This window comes from Esox lucius, chromosome 2 (assembly GCF_011004845.1).
Source record: "Esox lucius isolate fEsoLuc1 chromosome 2, fEsoLuc1.pri, whole genome shotgun sequence".
Taxonomy (NCBI): domain Eukaryota; kingdom Metazoa; phylum Chordata; class Actinopteri; order Esociformes; family Esocidae; genus Esox; species Esox lucius.
Window position 1 is genome coordinate 20,039,078 of NC_047570.1, and position 22,346 is coordinate 20,061,423.

The 22,346-nt window shown below is 38.1% G+C and overlaps 1 protein-coding gene across 1 annotated transcript in view; it reads right to left on the bottom strand.

Moving 5' to 3' along the window:
- The window catches only part of LOC105022272 (mucin-5B), a 32,601-nt gene extending 10,666 nt beyond the window's left edge, over window positions 1-21,935 (bottom strand). Inside the window, exons 1-18 of the mRNA XM_034287377.1 lie at window positions 21,897-21,935; window positions 13,971-14,025; window positions 11,430-11,700; window positions 11,130-11,244; window positions 10,176-10,266; window positions 9,972-10,078; window positions 9,240-9,456; window positions 9,005-9,130; window positions 8,701-8,818; window positions 8,458-8,596; window positions 8,075-8,185; window positions 7,901-7,970; window positions 7,476-7,613; window positions 7,202-7,363; window positions 7,005-7,099; window positions 6,610-6,736; window positions 5,681-5,936; window positions 5,085-5,137 (exon numbers count right to left, since the gene is read on the bottom strand). Coding sequence (XP_034143268.1) covers window positions 5,085-5,137; window positions 5,681-5,936; window positions 6,610-6,736; window positions 7,005-7,099; window positions 7,202-7,363; window positions 7,476-7,613; window positions 7,901-7,970; window positions 8,075-8,185; window positions 8,458-8,596; window positions 8,701-8,818; window positions 9,005-9,130; window positions 9,240-9,456; window positions 9,972-10,078; window positions 10,176-10,266; window positions 11,130-11,244; window positions 11,430-11,700; window positions 13,971-14,025; window positions 21,897-21,935 — 2,290 coding nt within the window. The remainder of the gene's footprint in view (window positions 1-5,084; window positions 5,138-5,680; window positions 5,937-6,609; window positions 6,737-7,004; window positions 7,100-7,201; window positions 7,364-7,475; window positions 7,614-7,900; window positions 7,971-8,074; window positions 8,186-8,457; window positions 8,597-8,700; window positions 8,819-9,004; window positions 9,131-9,239; window positions 9,457-9,971; window positions 10,079-10,175; window positions 10,267-11,129; window positions 11,245-11,429; window positions 11,701-13,970; window positions 14,026-21,896) is intronic.
- Between the last annotated feature and the right edge of the window lie 411 nt (window positions 21,936-22,346).

Here is a 22,346-nt window from a genome sequence, read left to right on the forward strand (position 1 = left end):
TTTTCATTCATATAAAAATTGTCCATAGGTCTGTTCTTTAATTAAAGGTATCGTTTCAGCAGTTGTTTATTTTTTTAGTAAATCATTTGTTAATGGTTATTGATTTTCATAGTTTGCTAGTTCTACAGTGGATATAAAAAGTCTACACACACCTGTTAAAATGCCAGGTTTTGTGATGTAAAAGAATGAGACAAAGATAAATCATGTCAGATCTTTTTCCACTTTTAATGTGACCTATAATGTGAACAATTCAATTGAAAAACAAACTGAAATCTTCGAGGGGGAAAAATGAAAAATAATAACCTTACAATAACCTGGTTGCATAAGTGTGCATACCCTATTATAACTGGGGATGTGGCTTTGTTCACAGTTTACCCATCCCATTCAAACTCATGTTAAATAGAAATAATTGCAGACCTGCCATCATTTTGATACACTGCCGATTTTGCAGGTTTTCCTACTTACAAAGCATGTAGAGGTCTGTAATTTTTATCATAGGTACAATTCACCTGTGAGAGACGGAATCTAAAACAAAAATCCAGAAAATCACATTGTATGATTTTTAAATAATTAATTAGCATTTTATTGCATGACATAAGTATTTGATCACCTAACAATCAGTAAGAATTCCGGCTTTGACAGACCTGTTCGTTTTTCTTTAAGAAGCCCTCCTGTTATCCACTCTTTACCTGTATTAACTGCACCTGTTTGAACTGGTTACCTGTATAAAAGACACCTGTCCACACACTCAATCAAACAGACTCCAACCTCTCCACAATGGCCAAGAACAGAGAGCTGTGTAAGGACAACAGGGATAAAATTGTAGACCTTCACAAGGCTGGGATGGGCTACAGGACAATAGGCAAGCAGCTTGATGAGAAGGCAACAACTGTTGGCGCAATTATTAGAAAATGGAAGAAGTTCAAGATGACGGTCAATTTCCCTCGGTCTGGGGCTCCATGCAAGATCTCACCTTGTGGGGCATCAACGATCATGAGGAAGGTGAGGGATCTGCCCAGAACTACACAGCAGGACCTGGTCAATGACCTGAAGAGAGCTGGGACCACAGCCTCAAAGAAAACCATTAGTAACACACTACGCCGTCATGGATTAAAATCCTGCAGCGCACGCAAGGTCCCCCTGCTCAAGCCAGCGCATGTCCAGGCCCATCTGAAGTTTGCCAATGACCATTTGGATGAGCCAGAGGAGGAATGGGAGAAGGTCACGTGGACTGATGAGACAAAAATAGAGCTTTTTAGTCTAAACTCCACCCGCCATATTTGGAGGAAGAAGAAGGATGAGTACAACCCAAAGAACACCATCCCAACCGTGAAGCTTGGAGGCGGAAACATCATTCTTTGGGGATGCTATTCTGCAAAAGGTATAGGACGACTGTACTGTACCGAGGGGAGGATGAATGGGGCCATGTATCGCAAGATCTTGGCCAACAACCTCCTTCCTTCAGTAAGAGCACTGAAGTTGGGTTGTGGCTGGGTCTTCCAGCATGACAACGACCCGAAACACACAGCCAGGGCAACTAAGGAGTGGCTCCGTAAGAAGCTTCTCAAGGTCCTGGAGTGGTCTAGCCAGTCTCCAGACCTGAACCCAATAGAAAATCTTTGCCCAGCGACAGCCCCGAAACCTGATGGATCTGGAAAAGGTTTGTATGGAGGAGTGGGCCAAAATCCCTGCTGCAGTGTGTGCAAACCTGGTCAAGAACTACAGGAAACGTATGATCTCTGTAATTGCAAACAAAGGTTTCTGTACCAAATATTAAGTTCTGCTTTTCTGATGTATCAAATACTTATGTCATGCAATAAAATGCACATTAATAACTTAAAAATCATACAATGTGATTTTCTGGATTATTATTTTTTGATTCCGTCACTCACAGTTGAAAAGCAGAACTTAATATTTGGTACAGAAACCTTTGTTTGCAATTACAGAGATCAAACGTTTCCTGTAGATCTTGACCAGGTTTGCACACACTGCAGCAGGGATTTTGGCCCACTCCTCCATACAGAGGAGCTAGGCCACTCCAGGACCTTGAGATGCTTCTTACGGAGCCACTCCTTAGTTGCCCTGGCTGTGTCATTGTCATGCTGGAAGACCCAGCCACGACCCATCTTCAATGCTCTTACTGAGGGAAGGAGGTTGTTGGCCAAGATCTCACGATACATGGCCCCATCCATCCTCCCCTCAATACGGTGCAGTTGTTCTGTCCCCTTTGCAGAAAAGCATCCCCAAAGAATGATGCTTCCACCTTCATGCTTCACAGTTGGGATGGTGTTCTTTGGGTTGTACTCATCCTTCTTCCTCCAAACACGGCGAGTGGAGTTTAGACCAAAAAGCTCTATTTTTGTCTTATCAGACCACATGACCTTCTCCCATTCCTACTCTGGATCAACCAGATGGTCATTGGCAAACTTCAGACGGGCCTGGACATGCGCTGGCTTGAGCAGGGGGACCTTGCGTGCGCTACAGGATTTTAATCTATGACTGCGTAGTGTGTTACTAATGGTTTTCTTTGAGACCGTCATCTTGAACTTCTTCCATTTTCTAATAATTGCACCAACAGTTGTTGCCTTCTCACCAAGCTGCTTGCCTATTGTCCTATAGCCCATCCCAGCCTTGTGCAGGTCTACAATTTTATCCCTGATGTCCTTACACACCTCTCTGTTCTTGGCCATTGTGGAGAGGTTGGAGTCTGTTTGATTGAGTGTGTGGACAGGTGTCTTTTATACAGGTAACAAGTTCAAACAGGGGCAGTTAATACAGGTAATGAGTGGAGAACAGGAGGGCTTCTTAAAGAAAAACTAACAGGTCTGTGTGAGCCGGAATTGTTATTGATTGTTAGGTGATCAAATACTTATGTCATGCAATAAAATGCAAGTTTATTATTTAAAAATCATAAAATGTGATTTTCTGTATTTTTGTTTTAGTATTTTTGTTTTCTCACAGGTGAATTGTACCTATGATAAAAATTTCAGACCTCTACACGCTTTGTAAGTAGGAAAACTTGCAAAATCAGCAGTGTATCAAATACTTGTTCTCCCCACTGTACAATGGAACACATTGAAGACAGTCATCATCAAGTGGAGAAAATATGGCACAACAAGGACATTACCAAGAACTGGCCGTCCATCAAAAATTTATGAGAAGACGAGAAGAAAAACAAAAACAGTCTCCCAAAAGCATGTGGGAAAATGTATTATGGTCTGATCAAACCAAGTTTGAACTATGTGGCCATAATTCCAAAAGGTATGTTTGGCGCATAAACAACTCTGCACATCACCCAAAGAACACTATACCCACAGTGAAGCATGGTGGTGGCAGCATCATGCTTTGGGCCTGTTTTTCTTCAGCTGGAACCGGGGCCTTAGTCAGGGTGGAGGGAATTATGAACAGTTCCAAATACCAGGCAATTTTGCCACAAAACGTCAGGCTTCCGTTAGAAAGCTGAAGATAAAGAGGAAGTTCACCTTTCAGGACGACAACAACCCGATGCACACATCCAAATCCACAAAAGCATGTCTTCAACAGAAGAAGATTAAAGTTTTGGAATGGCCCAGCCAGAGCCCAGACATTAATCCAACTGAACATCTGTGGGGTGATCTGAAGAGGGCTGTGCACAAGAAATGTCTTCGCAATCTGACAGATTTGGAGCGCTTTTGCATAGAAGAGTGGGCAAATATTGTCACATCAAGATGTGCCATGCTAATAGACTCCTACCCAAAAAGACGGAGTGCTGTTAAAAAATCAAAAGGTGCTTCAACAAAGTATTAGTTTAAGGGTGTGCACACTTCTGCAAACAGGATATTGTGGGGGTTTTATTTTGTATTTTTCCCCTGTGGTAATTGCGGTAGATCACGAAAGACAATTTCTCACGTTGAGCACACGAGTGCGTGTGTCGTTTATTTTTCAGCAAGCAACCAAAAATCTGTAGCGCCTAAATGTCATCACGCATTCAGAACATTTAAAGGAACCGCGATCCCTGAACAGTCATAACTACATGAAGTGACTAAGGACAGTAAATTACATGTATAATGTATTATGTTTTTTCACTGCATTAAGAAACACATTAAGAACAAAGTGCTTAACAACAAAGGTGAATTATGTATGTCACCTTCACTACAGCCCCTCAAAGATTTCAGTTTGTTTTTCAATTGAATTGTTCACGTTATAGGTCACATTAAAGGTGGAAAAAGTTCTGACATGATTTATCTTTGTCTCATTCTTTTATATAACAAGAACCTGGCATTTTAACAGGGGTGTGTAGACTTTTTTGATCCACTGTACATTTTGGTAACTCATTATTATAGCAGTTCTGAATGTTTAGAACTCATATATGATGTGTTTATATGTCTGACAATTTAGAATGTTATCTGATAGAAAGTTGTTAATAATACATTTTCACAAGTGTCCCACTTAAACGTATCATGTTAGCAGTTATAAATAATCATAACTCATCTATAAATAAAAAAAGATAGGCTTTTAAAAGTTACACATTTTGGTAAATAATTTATGGATTATTTGAAATGTATGGGATTACAGGTGTTTAAACCATAGTTGGAACTCTTTACTACATACACAACAGTGGATATTAAGAACTTTTGACACATTCAGTCAATGAATGGTGGGTATGAAGACCAAAACATTTGAAGATGTTCAAGATTAACTCTTCCACTGTTTCCAACTCAAAGTATTATAGTTACCAATTCATACCAGAGCATTAACCATCCATGGACAATAACAGAGAAGTGATAAGTATTGTTCAAATCATCTGGCAGTTAAAATGTTAAGAAATACATGATTAAATAAAGTCTGGCGTATTAATTTTGCCCAGACATCATTGTATTGAGTGTATGTCAACACACTTAATGAAAACCATTGTTTTCATTTCCTACAAATAACTTATTGTACAACTGTTGAAAATAAGATTGCATTACAATACATAAATGTTCATTTTGTAAGCATTTGTAAATTACCTTTGCACCTTTTTTAGGGGAATATTGGCAAAAAAAATTACCAGCACTTAATTCAATAAACCTGCAAGTATTATTTTAACAGTATTATTAACTTACATGAGTGATCTGATGAATCTCCAATACAATGGATTTTGCCCTCCGTGCAAGTGCTGAAATAAAATATTAATCAAAGAAAGCAACACTCTTAAATAAATACATTTTAAATAAATGTTAATCTTAATATTAAAAGAAAGCTACTTTCTTATATGATGTAGTGAATTATTTTGATGTACAATTTGAATATATACTAAAATAGTTGACACGTCATAATCCCCATTCAACCTAGCAGTATTATCCCCATTTATTTTCACGTCACCATTCATTTTCCCCCGTAATTAATTCTGCGTTTAATTTAGGCCCTCCCTGGCTCAGCATTTTGATAACTGTGCAAATCTCATCAGGACAAGGTGACGTTTGTCAACATATTTGTTTCAGTCAAGTTCACAAAAATGTTTTATATTCGGCCAACATTGATAAACGTTACCTTGATTAACACAGAGGTGGAGTAAGCCTAAAGAAACCATAGACCTTATTGAAAGTGGATAAAATGAATGGTGTAATAACGCAAAGAGACACTGTTAAATTTTTGCCAGAAGGTTTGGTTGGGATTATAACTATTTGAGCCCATAGGTAAGTAAAAAATGTATACATACCACATGCTTTGGTCCTTGCTGATGACATTTCCAGGGGGCACTACTGAGCCCTTGTAATAACAAGGGCAGCTGGCTGGTGGTACACACTTGCCTTCATCATCCTGGAAGGTACCCTCAGAACAGACACACCCATCCACAGGCTCAAAGGTAACAGAACAGGTATAGTCAGGGTCACTGTTGCAGCGGCAGGAACGACCATTGCTTTTTATGCTGTAGGTGTAGACCATTGTGCTGGGGCAGGAGGTGGAGTATTTTGCTGGGGATGGCAAAATGTGGTTTAATGCAAAAAACAACTAGATGACATCTATGGCAATTATGACAAAAATAACTAACTACCAAATTTTTGTCCAGAATCTAAAGCGTCCCTGGCAAGTTTTTCGAGGCTGCTGACAAAGGGTAAAGAAAGGAGAAGAAAGAGATGCTCACCTGAATGGGTAAGTGTGTCCAAAAGTTTGACTGGTACAGTGTGTTTTTGTATTACCCATGTTATGTTTGTTTTTACAACCCATTACATTGTATACCGTTTTTTTAATATATTGAATTCTGTTAATAGTTATGAATGAAAAAATAAGTAGAGTATCAATTGGAAAACCTATTAAATGTTATGTTTATTCAAGGTTTTAAAAAGCAATAGGGCATGTGAGTCAGTCTTGTGTTGTGAATATAGTCACATGTAAATTGACTGGGCTTCATGACATTGGTTAACCTCAAAATGTCACTTGAACTGTCCATGCTGGAAAGACCAGACATGTTTCACATATTTAGGCCATCTCAACCTAAAATTACTAAAAGTTAGGGACACAAACTTTTTCTTCTCTTCCTCTACTTAGCTGCTATTCAACTTGAGTTCTTCCTCTGCCACCCACAACTTATTTTGAAAGTGCTAAAGAAAGCCTCAAATCCAGTCATTGTGTGGTTTTGTTACTTACTGCAGATAGTGTCCCTCCAGTTTTTAATCTGGATACCCTCCGCAGAACAAGCGTGGACATAAGAGGAGACTGCAGCACACATGCAGTCCTCACTCTTCTCACAGTTATTGGTGTCATACATGCAGTTCTGAATAAAAAAACACATTTAGAACAGCATTCACTTGATACTGTAAAATAATTATAGTTAATGGTATATGCATAAAATACACAAATACTGTTCAGATAAACAGCATTTAGCAGCAAGCAATACACATTTCAACTACCCCATAGAAGTTGGCATCACATGTTTTATAATGCATTATAATGGATTAGCTATGCTAGAAAATCACAAATGATATATATCTTCTATCTTGTATATCTTCTTTTGTCCAAAATTTATGTTGAAAGAGTCTCACTTCTTTGTACATGTCTGGGCTTATTGTTGCATGGCAGGGAGCAAACAACCCTTTAGGATCAGCAATCTGAGAGCACCAGTGTTGGGCATATTTCTCTTTAATAGGAAAAAGAAAAAAATATGATTTAGTTATGTGGAAAAACAATTCTCCATAATATTGTGAAACAGACATGTAAAGGTGATAAACCACATAGCTACCATTTTCAAGACTTAGACTCCGGCTTTCAAAGCTTCTTGTGATGTCTGGGCAGCTGGCTCGTGTTTTCCAAGTGTTTGCAAAACCAATAGCTGTGCCCTCAGTCACTCCACTCAGGCCCTTAAGATCATCTCCTTGGTTGTTGTTGAAATTTCCACACAGGCCTGCATGGTGAAAATTTTGTGAAATAGCTAATTTCTCCATGAACAGAACAAGACATTACATTGCAACATTACAATGGATTGTGGTGGTTTGTCAAAGGATAATGAGACATACCACACGTTTTCTGCTGCCAAAATGTGCTTGCAGCAATATAGACCTGCAAGATTGGTGAGATTTGGATTTCCAACTGGAGGCCAAAAGTGGTCTGGACAATGATGAAAAATGAGGAAGCTCTGAGAATGGTTAGTCCAGCTACAAAGAACAAGAGGATTGAGTGTCAATCTTTTTTTTTTTCAACTTGTACCCTTTTCAAATTTTTACATTTTACATTGCAATGACTTTATATGAGTAACAGTAATATGATATAACAAGTGACACTCTAATGATGTTCAAGTACATTTAGTATAATCTGCTACTCTCAATAATAATCAGATATATTTTGGGGGGTTCATGGCCCTTCTAGTTGTCTCGTGGCACTTGTCAGCTGCCTATTTAGCCTTGTCAGCTGCCTATTTAGCCCTGATGCAATTGTAACTTACCAGCAGAAAAAGGTAGCTGGGAATAGATTCCATTTACAAAGGCTTTTCCATTTTCCTGTATGTTGATTACCTGCATAGAGGAAACGTGAAATGTTTATTGAAGTCATTCAAGTAGTATGTTCAAACCTAAGAACCTACACACTTTGGAGAACATATCAGTCAAATAATACTTACAGTGGTTCCTCCTGAGAGAGCCAGTGTAACAGCTTTTAGACAAGTCTGACTGTCAGAAAGCCCGCACTTTACCAGATCTCCCAGGACAGTGAATTGCATCCCATAACAGTCCTAAAATAAAGATATATTAACCTCAATAAGGTGATACATTATGTCCTTCTGAATCTTTTTGAAATGGGCATATCTCAGCATAAAACTGTAGAAGGTGTGTATATTTATATATATATATGTGTGTGTGTGATTTGAGTTTTTTATTTGATTTGAGTTTTCATCAAAAACAAATGTTTGTCAGATGTAAAAGCATGAATAGACACAAATAATTTGCATATAATTCATTTTAAAATAATGTACATAGAGATTTGGTGAGGAAATTGCATATTGACCTTGGTCAGAACATAGGAGCAGTCCCCATGGAAGGTGTATGCTTTCCCATCAAAGGTGTTAATGTGGGATCCCCCCTCTACAGAGCAGGTTCCAGGACAGTCCTTGTCCTTACACTTCCACTGACCACCACTACAGGAACTAAAGGGGAAAATATATGTATATCTTTTTATTGATAGTTAAAGTATTACTTAATATGATTTAATAATATGATAAAGTCTGAATGTGTAGCCTCTCTGTCTTACCAATCTTTACAAGTGCTTGAATAAGACTCTCCTGGTGCATAGGATTTTCCATTGTGGCGGCAGGAGCATTGACTCAAAGCAATACAACCATTCTTGTTGACGTCATCAAAAACAGTGTCTTTGGATGGGAGAGTATGGCTCTATCAGCATTTAGTCTGCTACATTTATTTTCATTTTTCATTACAAAAATTGATTTACATTTAATAATTTATCAGGGGCTCTTATCCAAAGCAATGTACAGTTAGTATATTTCACCTCTTTGTAGAGGAGGGTGTGCAGATACAGTTTAAATGTGTCTGCCTACCTGGAGGACAAAAGCAGCCATCTGAGCAGTGGTCCTCACACAGCTGGCCTCTCTCTGGGTTGGAGCAGGTATCAACACAGGGGTTTCCACACTCCTGGTACTCCATGTTAAAGGGGCATGTCTTAACTGCACAAACAATGATATTTAAAAAGGTTATTATATGGTTAAATTCTCTATCTAGCAACTAACCAATGTACAGATGGAATGTTGTGAGGGAGATTAAATGCATGCTTACAACAGAACTTTTCAGTCCTCCATTGTTTGGGCTTCCCTCCTGCATGAAGACATTGGCGGGAGTACTCTGAGATGGTGTTGCACAGGCAGAAAGACTTGGTGTGGTTATCACAGTGGCACAAGTCAGACTCACAGGATCCAACAAATGAGTCAACAGCCAACAAGTCCTTACAGCTACTGAAGGCAGGGCTGGAGAACAAATGCTCACAAACGGGTTTCTATAAAAAAAGACAGAGATATTATAAAAACAATATGATGAACGTCATTGTCTATTTTAATGGAAATTCAATATACATGAATATAACCGATGAATATATGCAGTATAAAAAAATGGGAAGTGAAAATCCCAATATTTGACCAATATATTCTTTGTCCTATGTTCACAATGCCAGAATTAACTCTTTGAGACCAGAATAGTACTAGCTAGTCCAGTGAGATTTAGGGTGGGGGTATATTACTGTGAGTGTCTAAAGCAAGTATGAGGAAACTAAACATCAATACCAAATCATAGACAGACTGGTGAGGAAGTTCAAAAGGGGAATCTCAAGCACTCTGTATCTTTTTGTAGGAAAGTATATTTGAAACATTTTAAAACATTAACTACATGTTGTTGGGTCATTTATGCTCATATTTATGCTAGTAGTACGGTAAAAATCTTAAATATGGCCGCTGTAAGTACAACGTAGCCTAGACTATAGTAGTGAAAAATCTTAAGCAGTAAAATGTAACCTACCAGATTGGTGCATTTCTGATTTGAAAGCAGAGGGTTTTCAGTACAACTTTCAGTTGGACCATCCAATTTCCAGAAGTTTCCAAAGTCGGCAGGTGACAATGTCATACCTTTGACATGAAAATAATTCCAGTTATTCTTCAATGTCATCTGTATTCCGAAAAAGTGGCTAATTTTCACATGTTGAAAGCATAAGTGAAATTGTACCATGACTATGGAATTCATCAAATTGCTGAAGGCCATTAAAATCTCCACACAGACCACAGGTCTGATTTCTGAATTTGATGTCCATCTCCACCTGAAAGATAAGATATGTTTTAGGGTAATGTTTTACTTCTATGTGCAAAACAATTGCAAAACTACTTAAAAATATTGTTGGTGAATTACTTCCTTTCACTTTACAATGATGTACTGTAATTTTATAACAAATCTAAAGCTATTTAATTGTTCCATTGGTCTCCAACACTGAACTAAGTTTATACAAAATAGGAAATGTTCTTCTGACAATAAGGTGGACATTGGCACACATTACAATTTAGAGGATGCACTATAAAAAATAGTCTATCATTTGATAATTTATGAGCCAGTTTTACACAGCAAGAAAATATCAATACAATGATCCTGCAGTGACAAGAAATGTAAGTTGTTAAATGGATTATAGTTAATGAAAGTGTTTTATAGGGTCTGCTACATTTTTAAGTTGAAAAAACTATATTTCACATAATTTTAATTCCTAGAATACCCTACTAATTATTTGCCTCAAATGAGTGATCAAATTAGGTTCTGAGATATACACTGATATTTTTTAAATGGCGTTCATACATTAAATAAAATAGTTAAAAATGGTCTTTCAGTATTAATGACAAACAAATTTGTGTGAATGGATGCATTTCCAGTGGATTGCTGTATTGCATACATCACATTTTACCATAAATAATTGCTTCTTTCTCACAGTAATAGTAATAAAAGAAAATACTTAACAGTTAAACAGTTAACATTACACAAGAGTAACAATGCATTTCTGTTTAAACAAAATTACAGATAACGCCTACCTTACCAGTTTTCCCAGTCATTACATTTACCAACCAAAGGCTTTGAATTTATAACCTAGTTCTGGCATCCAGAACAGAAATGTTTATGAATGAGTAATTATTGTAATACCATGAAAGAATCCTCCTGGTTCCATATGGCTACAAATCCCAGTTTAGCTGAGATCTTGATGTAAGAGGGAGTTTCTTCAATGAGAATGCCAGACTGGCTGAATGGTGAGGTGGTCCTTGAAAAAGAGGGAGACAATTGGTCTTAACAAAACTACAACCAATGTTCTATTAGCAAAATCAACTGATATTATTTCATTTAATGTTCATTGGTAACTTTGTGTAATTTCTTGTAATTTTTTTAAAATCAATGACAATGGGACAACAACTTAACAATTAGAAATGAAATGAGTTAAGAACATACTTCTTCCCATTAACAACAATGGATCCCTTGGATAGCTCCACTACTAGGCCATCTAGCCTCATTGTGATCTTGCTAATGGTTGGCTGGTTGTCTACCACCTGCCGCCTCATCTGGATGTTGAAATCCTCATAATTGCTATGGCACAGTGAGGTCAGAACATAGTTGCAGGTGGAGGGTAGCTGAAAGATGTCTCCATCAAAGGTCTTGAAGTGGAAATTACCCCACGTACTGCAGACCTGGTCATTATGTGTAGGATTCACTCCTGGAGAAAAGGAGAACCAATTAGTTTTTGATAATATACCCTTTAGCAGGTTTGATGTTTGGATGATGTTCATGTAGGATTTAGATTTGGTTTTAACTAAGAGCCTATTGATAGATTGCTAGTTTAACCTCATTCACTCACATGTTTAGGTTGTCTGACTAAAGCCGGGATTTGTTTCATAAAATTGTAAAGAAAGTTTAAGCAGTGCCTTTATTAAAAATATGTACATTCCATTACATGTGTGCATATGTTCCCCAATCACATTTGACCAAGCCGTTCTGCCTCTTAACACGCTGTTGACTCAATGAACGACTTGCCAGCACATATGCTCTTGGTGGAGTATACATTCACTGACCAAAATCCGCAATTGAACTTACAGGCATCTAGCCTATGTACCACAATGGGTTCCTTAAGCATGAAATGACAAGACAACCCTATTAACCCTAGATGGTGCTGAGCCAATTTGCACTTCCACATGAAAGGCCAACAGGCATTGTCGGTATGTCACAACCAGTGGCCAACACAGATGTAAATGAAATATAACATTTTAAAGCATATCTGTGAATGGGATTGCCCAGATTATATTTTATACAAGACCTGTCTCAGTGTTAATTTGATCATTTGAAAATATGAAAATCACAGTTCTGAACATCGAAAAAAATTAATTTATATAGGTTACTTATAGATAACCCACAAAACCTGTCGCTCTACTTGTTATGACTGTCCATCCGAGTTATTGTTCTTTCATCACTGTTCGTGAAAATCTAAGACTGCGGTGTTGATGTTTTTATGTGTACATACAATTTCAGGTAACATTGAGGGGATAATATTAACCATGGCCTTTGGTGATTCTGCTAAAATAATAAGTTTATGTTAATTTAAATTAAGTTTTACTGTAAATCAGTGTAGAATCCTCTGCATTTTAAGTTCTATCACAATTTTCCATTGCTAAATCTTTATTTTCTTATTCCTGAAACATACATTAAAAGCACATAAAGGCAGCACTGATCTTTGTCAAATATTCCTTAATATTTAGGCTATCCAATGATTTAAAAATATAAGAGCATTATAACATACAGTTATTACTTCTGTTGACAACAAACCTCAAAGCTCAATCATGGATTCTACTTACCAATTTGAGAGGCAGTTAAACCAATTGCCAGTGCCATACATATTAACACCCATGTGGGTGTCTGTGTTGTCCACATGGTGATCCTGTGGGTAGTGAACACAGGTGGTATGTGAAAGGAACTTATCTTGGACCTGGATTTTATACCACCTGACTGAGGGGAAGGTCATAGCTCTTTCTGGACAGAAAGGTGTGGCAAAAGGTATTTTTCTTCCACCATGTGTTCATGGTTCTCTCATAATATGACATTTGAGGACCAGAAATGTTTTGTCATTTCACTTAAGATGTTATCAAAATGGAACTATATGGTGAGCATTCTTTGGACATTCACTGTAGAAGTCTAACTTGTTGTTGTCCATTGATGACTTCACCAGTGCTTGCTTTTTGTTTTCAGAGTTTATTTAGCACACCTAATGTTTTGACAATGTCTCTGATCAATTTATCTCATGATGGCCAGCTTAACCTACATTAACTTCATGTTGTCAGAAACCAGCAACAGACTCCAAATGCAGTCTAGAATCAAGACATCAACAGTTCGTATGTACAAAATGTGCTATCATTTGAAAGTGGTTAATCCGATATGAATTAAAATACCCACATATTCCTTAACCGACAACCTCACTCTGCAGGAAGTGAGGTCACTCTGCAGGAATATTACACCTGTACCAAAGCCTAAATCTACCCTCACGAACAATTTTAGAACAGTGGCAAACATGTTCAGGACTAAACTTAGAAACTGTAAATTCTAAAGAGTTATTTTCCTGGATTTATATTCCCATTCCCCCAAAATGTTTGCTAACTGCAATAAATAAATTATTTAATTAGAAATATGTTTTATTTAGAACTGACCTCAGCATGAATTGCACTTAGTAATGTGAGCTTCTGTTTATACAAAACATTTAAAACAGAAACATTTTGTTGTGTTATACACTTAATTTATGATGAAGTGAAAACATGCTTTAAGGTTTGGCTGATTGTTTGGTTCTGATATTTATTTAATTATTTTACTTAATAAGAAAGTGTTTGATCACGCCCAACATTTATTTTTGTTAGTGGTGACCGATAGCCTAGTGGTTAGAACATCTGAACAGGAAACGAAAGGCTACCAGGACAAATCCTGAGCTGGCAAGGTGTCAAGTTAATCCTTATTGCACCTGTAAGCTGCTGTCAAAAAGTGATTCAGGAGAAGTTGTAAAATATAATCTCTTTTAGCATAGGGTTACAGGGAGTGAAGAAAATAACGCAAACGCCTAAAAATATATTAATATATAGGATATAATAAGGAGCAGGACTCCCCTTTGCCCTCAGAACAGTTCCAATCCATTTTGAAATGCTGTCATACAAATCCTGAAATGTGTGTAATGGCATATTGCATTTTTAGGTTGATTCTGATTTTAGAATCAAGAATCAACTTCTAACTTGAAACAAAGTATGGGTCTTAGGACTGTTCGATGTACAATTCCTCTCCCAGTGTTGTTTATTTGTTTTCTTCACCTTGTAATGAGTCATTCACCTAGGACACTGCAGGTGTGTTTCAATCACAAGCGTCATTCAGTCTATTGTCTTTGCAGGGTACACGAATTGTCACTCTTATCAAAGTCTTTACAGACAATGACAATATTACTCATATGAATGAAAAGATTATTACATTATTAAATGTTTCATTATCACAAAATTGTTTGTATATGGTATCAGTTTTGTTCTAATTTGCAACAAGGTGTGATCATGGTGTTGGCAGTTCCACCTGCTCAACCCTTATACCAACATCATTGCAGAATATTATTGATGAGTGTGTGGGGCGCAAACCATTGCAAAATATAGGATACATACCAGTAAAGCTACAAAACTCCCTCTTGCTACTGATGTATTTATTTAACACATCAACAAACAGCGTGGCTCCACAAGACACTTAGAACAACAGAGCGGCTTGCTTCTACCAGGTGTTGTAGTACACATAGGTCTCTCTCTCAGAGATAGAGAGAGAGACCTTCTTGTGTAATTGCTCTCCTTCTCTCTCACACACACAAAATTACCACTGTCACATTTACAAACCTAAATTAGGAATGCAACCAAACTCAGAACCAATGTGCCTACAGGGCCATACGCGAACAGCAATGAGCTCAACACAACTGAAGGCCACTACTGAAGCGGAAAGACAACTTTTTAGGGATACAGATCCATTCTATGACAACAACCTTAATAGATAAGCATGGACACATTGTGGGAAGAGCAAGCTGTCAGCCAGCTTGGCAGCGATCAGGTGGACACTTTGTGAAAACCTCTGCTCCACCTGGGAGATGACTGTGTCGCATGCCTCCATCACTGGTGCTGTGTTGGTTACTCGTCAGCCTGGCTCATCTGTTCCATCGTGAACAATGGCAGCCCATTTATCAGTTAGCTTCCGCATATTATGGACATTCTCTTTGAAACAGTTGAGCGCACTACTAATCCCAGATACTTCAATGATCCGTTTTTGTGTTGTATAAAACATCAACTTCTGGCATTAGGAGGAAAAGAATTCCAGCAACTGCAGAAAGGCTCGGTCCCTGAGTGTTTTTGACAGGCCGTATGCCTCACTTATGGTGGCCTCATCCCATCCTAGTTGTGTGCATGTCCTCCATACACAGGAGCAGCGCGGTTTTCCCAAACTGCATTGAAAGTTCTACTTTTACAGTTCCATTGTACAGCGGGTGTTCTTGGAATACATCTCTGTGTTGCTTCAGCAAGTGCCGCAACACGTTTTGGAGTCCCAGGGAAAACGGTGGCTAAAGCGGTTAAATCTGCAATAAACACCTTCTGGATGCTCACCCTTACTGAACAAAGTTGCTGTAACGTCAGGTTCAGCTGGTGAGCAAAGCAGTGAACAAACTGGGCATGGGGGTATGTCTCTTTCATTAGCGTCTGTACACCTCGGACGTTTCCGCTCATTACATCATAAGTCTGAGCGATCAGCTTTTCTCCTAGCTTCAGTGGTTCCAGCACACCCTTGATGCTATTAGAGAGGCCGAGTCCAGTTTTATCTTTGACTTCCACAAACTCTAAACACTGCTCGGTCACTGTATTGTCAGGCAACATGTAACGCAACACAACCACTATTTTTGATTTACAGGTGACATCAGTTGTCTCATCTGCCTGTATGGCAACAAATTATGTCTCGTCCACTTGCTTGGCTATCTCCTCCCTGTACACTTCATACATACAGTCTAACAGTTTGTTTTGTACAGTGCTAAATGTCCCTTTGAAGATGGGCTGAGCGTTATAGTGCTTCTGAAGTCTCAAATCGCCCTCACACATGAAAATGCATCTGAATATTCCAGGATTCAGGGAGTCCACCAACTTGTCGTGCCCCTGCTGTGTGGTTTCACATTTTCCACACAGTTTAATACATGTTATGATCCGACTGAAAACGTATCTGTTTTCCTCCACCTGTTTGTTATGCTGCTCAATGGAGTGCCTGTACGCACTGTCAACTTGGGCTGGGACATTTACCCTTCCAAGTAAGCCCAATTTCACAACATTGTCCAGATGACTCTCGCTTTTCTCATGTTTTGCAATCCTCTCAGAAAGATGTTTCAAATCTTTGTAACACATCCTTGACCTAGTACCATCTCCACCAAATGGCAAGGATGGAAACTAGGACAATCTACCCCCCTTGCTCTTCTTGCCGACTAATGTTGGCACCAGACAGACAAACAGCCAATCAGCTACCGGCTGTCAGCCTCACATGACATCAAATTAATGTGATCTACATTGATCACACTAACATTCTGAGCATGCGTATTAATATTTTCACACGTACAATATACATTGCATTGTGAGAGAGGGGCTAGCCCCACATTCACACTTAGCCTATGGCCTACTACTGCAAACTGGAATCGGCAGAACGCAGTCTGAAGCAGCAAGGCAGGGACCAATGAACATGAAATAAAATCCTAACACAAATTATATGCAATTTAGGAAGATGCTATATTCATAGATAATAAATTATAGGAAGTAATCTTCGAGAAATAAAAATAACAATGTTGCAGTTCTTTCTGTTGACAACAGGTGGGGCTGTTTTTGACTGTTTCCATCTGACCATTTGATTGTAAATCTATTCATAGAAAGTATTTGTGTCTTGTGCTAAGTAAAATGTTTAGCATACAACTCTGCATTCCGTGTGATAAAACCCTGGCTCAATTCTTACTACATTCATTCTGGTATGCTCTTCAGCACAACTTTAGTGGAGTGGGTTTCACATTGAAGGTCTGTGTTAGAATGCGGGTGTTTGTTGTTTCCTTTTAATTGGTGTCCAAGTAAGATCCTGACCAGTTAGTGATTCAATTAATGAATCAAGTAAATGGTGAGAGTGAAAACCTGCAGATACTCGGACCTCAGTGGAACCAGTTTGACAGCTGTGCCCGAGTGCCAAAACTGCACCATGGGACAAAAGGAGGATGAAGTCATGATACCAGCCTTTTTAATCCTGTCTCCCCTTTTAAACACTTAACTCTGACAAAAAAAAGTGGCACGGTCAGTCATAGACCAATGAGGACGCTGATCAGCAGATATTATTTTTTGTCAGCAATTGCAACCTTAATATTTTTATGACCCTGACATTCATTTTCAAATTCAAAATGTTTATATTGAAAAAGATTTTCTGCAATAACTGAAACATTTAGCCCATCCTCCAAAAGGCCATAGGCTCTGTCTCTGACTTTTGCAGCCATGCTGGGAGAAAGTGTCAGGTTCTGGCTGGGGGCCTCTAAGCATCTCCATGCCACAGTCAGGACCTGTTTTCTGTTCTCCCCAGTTAGAGACAGCTGCTATTTAAGTTGTTCTGTTTGCTTTTCAGTTTGTTTTGAGTTGTTTTGAGTTGTCTGTCTGTTTGCTACAGTTTGTGATAACACTCCCCTTTTGTTGTTTTCCTATTGAAATATTAAAAGGATGTTCCCTAACTCTGTGCCTCGTGTCCTGCCTCACCTGCACTGTGACTAGAAAGTGTATAGTGGGAGTTGGAATTCTGCTTCCTGTACCACTGTAAAAATGGTAAAGACCATCTGATGACATCAGAAACAAAATAATCTGTAAAAATAAACATTCCCAAGGGTACAAGTACATTAGCTGTGACTTTTGAATTCTTAAAAAAAAAGTCAATTTTATTATGAAGATGTTTGCGACCCATGAAAATAATTGACCTCAGATTGAACCCCTTAAACAGTGCAAAACTGGAGCAGTTTACAGCTAAAGTGCAGAAAGTGGATGATTCGGAGAACAGGAGTTCTTCTAACCAAATATTAAGTCCTGGGTTCCAAAAAAAAAATTCATGCCATTTCTTTGTTTATTTTTCAGAATTACAATGATAAACTTAAAGGGTACACTTGTAAAATGTATGGTACTACTAGCATAAATGTTCAAAACACATCAGAAGGGAATGTTTCATGTTAATGGTTAAAATATTTTCTCAAAAAAAACTTCCAAGTTCCTGAGATATTCCTGAGACGTTCTTGCTTGTTTGTCCATCAGCTTGCACAGACCTGTAGTCTTCTCATACTTGCTTTCAACACCTGCACTACACTCCCTCCACTCTAAACACTGCAAAGTTTCTGTCTGGACCAGCAAATAATATTCTAGTTTCATTCAGTAAGGGAACGGGATAAGGTGACTAGTCATGTTTTTTTTTGTGCATATGGCGCTACAGTACAAATTTCTCCTATTCGTCTCTGCAGATCCTCTCATGGTCTACCAGTTTGGATGGGGAACATCACTGCAAAGTCATTTTCAGGTTTCTCTAATGGACCTGTTTTAAGTGCAGGTTCTAGTTGAGCAACTCAGAGACATTCACAGACTTATCCCAAAGACGCTTCTGCATTGTCTTCGCTGTGCGCTTTGAGTTGGTGAACTGATGAAAGATGAACCTTCACCCCAGTGTTCTCACCCAGAGTAGATTTTCATGAAGCATCTGTCTGTACTTCTCTCTGTTCACCTTTTCCTAGATCCTAACTAGTCTCCTAATCCCTGCTGAAAAACATCCTATGCCTTGAAACAAACCTGTCTCAGAGCTCTATGGAAAATTCCTTTGACCTCATTGCTTTGTTTTTGCTCTGATATGCACTGTCCACTGTGGGACCTTATACAGACAGATGTGTGCCTTTCCAAGTCATGATCAATCAGTTGAAATGACCACAGGTAGACTCCAATCATGTTGTAGAAACATCCAGTTTAAGTTGAAGCTGATTTTTGTTTATTTGAAGTATCAATTTTTCTCTAGCAGATGCAAAAGTTGTTGTCTAGACAAGTTTGTGGCTTAGAGAAAACTGTAAAGGTTCACCTGACTTAAGACAACTTTTAGGATAAAAAAAAATCAAAATCCTGAAAGCTGGAAGATCTTTCAGACCATTTCTCATATTATACCAGAGAAATTGGAATTTGCACACTAAAACCTTTTCAGTTAATAAAGGTGTGGCAATCTAATCACCTTAATCTCTTGAGAAATTGTCAATTAATTGGTTACTCCCATTCCATGATCTGCCACTCCTTAGTCTTACCAGGGTAAATATGTATTCTGGTCTTTGTACTGTTTGCAAATGTTTACAAAATTAGCATTATGCTTCCCAGAACAGGATCTATGAGCTTTAATGCATGGATGAACTATATATGGAAAAATCTGAAAAATAACAAAGATTGAAACAATCATCAAGTAAAAACCAGTGTATTGATCCAAAACATTGCAAATATTTCTTCTCTGTGCTAAGGCAATTTAGACCAGGCATAATGCAAGAAGCACACAATTAAGGAAGGCATCTAAGGCTGGATTTATCCTTCAATAAATGTTCACTATAGCAGGATCATAATATTTTAACCTAATGTGCCCACTAAAATCTCTGTATGTTACCCTCTATGTGGTGGAAGTTGATGTCACTGAGTCTGTAAGGTAAATTTTTTAGGGCCGTTTAAATCCAGCCACTCTTTCCACAACATGCCAGTCTTTCCACATTGTGTTGGTATTTTACAGAGGGTTTTTCCATTTTAAAGTCAAATGCCTCTGATTTTAAACTTTTATTGTAATATTTTTGTCTGGGAGAATTGTGCCAGCATACATTGAATGTGAAGAGAATGTGCTCTTCTGCATCTTTATGGTAACCAAGGAGACAAAACACCACAGAGCCATAACAAAACAAAACATTAAAAAAACTAAAAGTTTAGAAGCTACTTAATGTACAAAGTATACAACAAGAAAAAACTATACATAGGAGGAAGATATTAAACCGATTTTATTTTGATTGAAAGCACTCTTTATTCTCTTATCTTAACTTTATAGGGGAGAACTTTGCATTCTATTTGATAGGTTAATGCTGATACCTATCAATCCTGAGCAAACTAATGAAAAACACTATAACAGACTTGGTAAATGTCTCAAGATGTTACATATGTATAATATTAATATAAGAATATTGTATCTGTTTTGACTTTTGACTTTAAATTGTGGAATGCTTTAGCAAACGTTCATACACTGCATTCTATCACTAATGACAAAGCATTTCCCAACACTGGATACACAGGTGGAGCACCTGCCTGAAGGGAGTGTCAGTAGAAAAGTGACTCAGATTTGTGTCAAAAGTTTTGGTAGGACAGACCTTATGTGGTGGAACACAGGCTCTTTAAATACGTCAATATGCGTATGCAATTAAACAGCCTCCTTCAAATATTTGCAAGTCTAAGTTACACATTAATTACACTTGGTGAGCCAAAAGTGGAATTACTTCTCATACACACTAATTACACTAATACATGCACTATGCAAAAAAAAAGGGAAAACATTTAGTAACAACATTATAAAACAATGATAAAACCTCTACTTAATAATGTTATTTGACATGGAAAATTACTGGCCTTAAAACAAGGGCATTAAGTTCCTGGAATGTTTAAACACTAAAAATTTCACTTTGTGTCTGACCTAAAATACGACTTACTACAAGTACATTTTAATCTAGGGTAATTACACAGCAAACATACAGTATTGCTACAGTTAAGCTGACCAAAATCAGACATTTGAATTTCCATATAATTTACAAATAATCCTAACTGTTAAGGTTGAGACAAAGGTGTACCACTAAATACACAAAACTATCCAAAACTACACAAAAGTACCCAAAACAACCTTGTTCCTTTTTTGCATGTATTAATTAAGGCTATCAAAGTTAACTTGTTGTGTGCAAATCATTTGTTTACCCTTTAGACCCCAATAGAATTCCAGAATGCTGCTGTAAATTACTGATAATTCTCAAAACAAAACATATTTTCTCACACATTTCAAACAAACAGATACAGCACAAAAAAGAACAAATTAAAATTTGAATTTAACTGTTTTAACAAGCAAACCCTTTTCTTTAATTTGACACCACATTCATTTAACTTGGAACAGTATCGTTTTTCTCCCATTGTGTAGACACTTGTAATGGGAATAAAAAAGATCCTGGTATATATCTCACTCTACCTCGTCCACCCCCCCTGTGAGTGCATTACACATTTGCTACTACACAATTTCTGGCTCCTTGGCACTAGCATTATGAATAAAGAAATTAATCAAATGAAAAAGTAAAATGAGAGCATGCCCTTTTATCTGCATTAAGGTATTTTTACATGTACTGATCACTTGGAGCTTTCACGGGTGCTTTTTTTCAATAAAGCAATGGAGTATAATACACATCTGCCAGAACACAGTATGTTCCAAATGAACATACTAAAGTACATCAAGTACAAACAATGGCCCAACAACTGAAATGTCCAAAAGGGACACTTAAATAGGGACCCCAATTAGAGACAACAGGGTGCAGCTGCCTCAAATTTGGGAGAACAGAAAGTAGTGGCCGTACCAACTACACAGAGCCTCCACCTGAAGCACAGAAAAAAATGATGGCCCTCAGAATGGGAACGGCAGAACTCGGGACCCATGACACCATCAACCCCCTGGTGTCCATGTAGGGAACACACACGCTTGCCACTGGTCGGCAAATATGGGAGGGAGTTAAGGGCGGTCGTAGGCCAGACTGGAGGAAGGGGGGTTTCTGTGTTGAGGGCTCACAGTGGAACATACCACTCTCAGGGCAGAGGGAATGCGTTGAGGCGGTGACATCACCGGCAAAATAATGGGTAACACCTGCCTGTGGGGAGACAGAAGAGCGAGGACTGATAACCCACTCACCCCACATGGTGGCAGAAATGTGCATCTCCAACACCCTAACCAGGTGGAAGGGTGAAAAAATATAAAATCCCCAAGTGGTTTTCATAGCAACATATCAACAGCAGCAATGCAATCTGGATGCAACAGAAAAACAAATCCATGCTGAAGACAACACAAGACGTGCTCTTCTGACAGGAACTAGGCAGTCCCTGAATATTACAATCATTGTAAGACTTGATGACAAGACAAGATGGAAGCCATTTCTCACATAAATGGGAACATCCAAGCCCATATACCACCTGTTTTCTGGTGGTATATGGTCTTCGGATAAGATATCTAGAGATGGATAAAGACAAAGGCAGA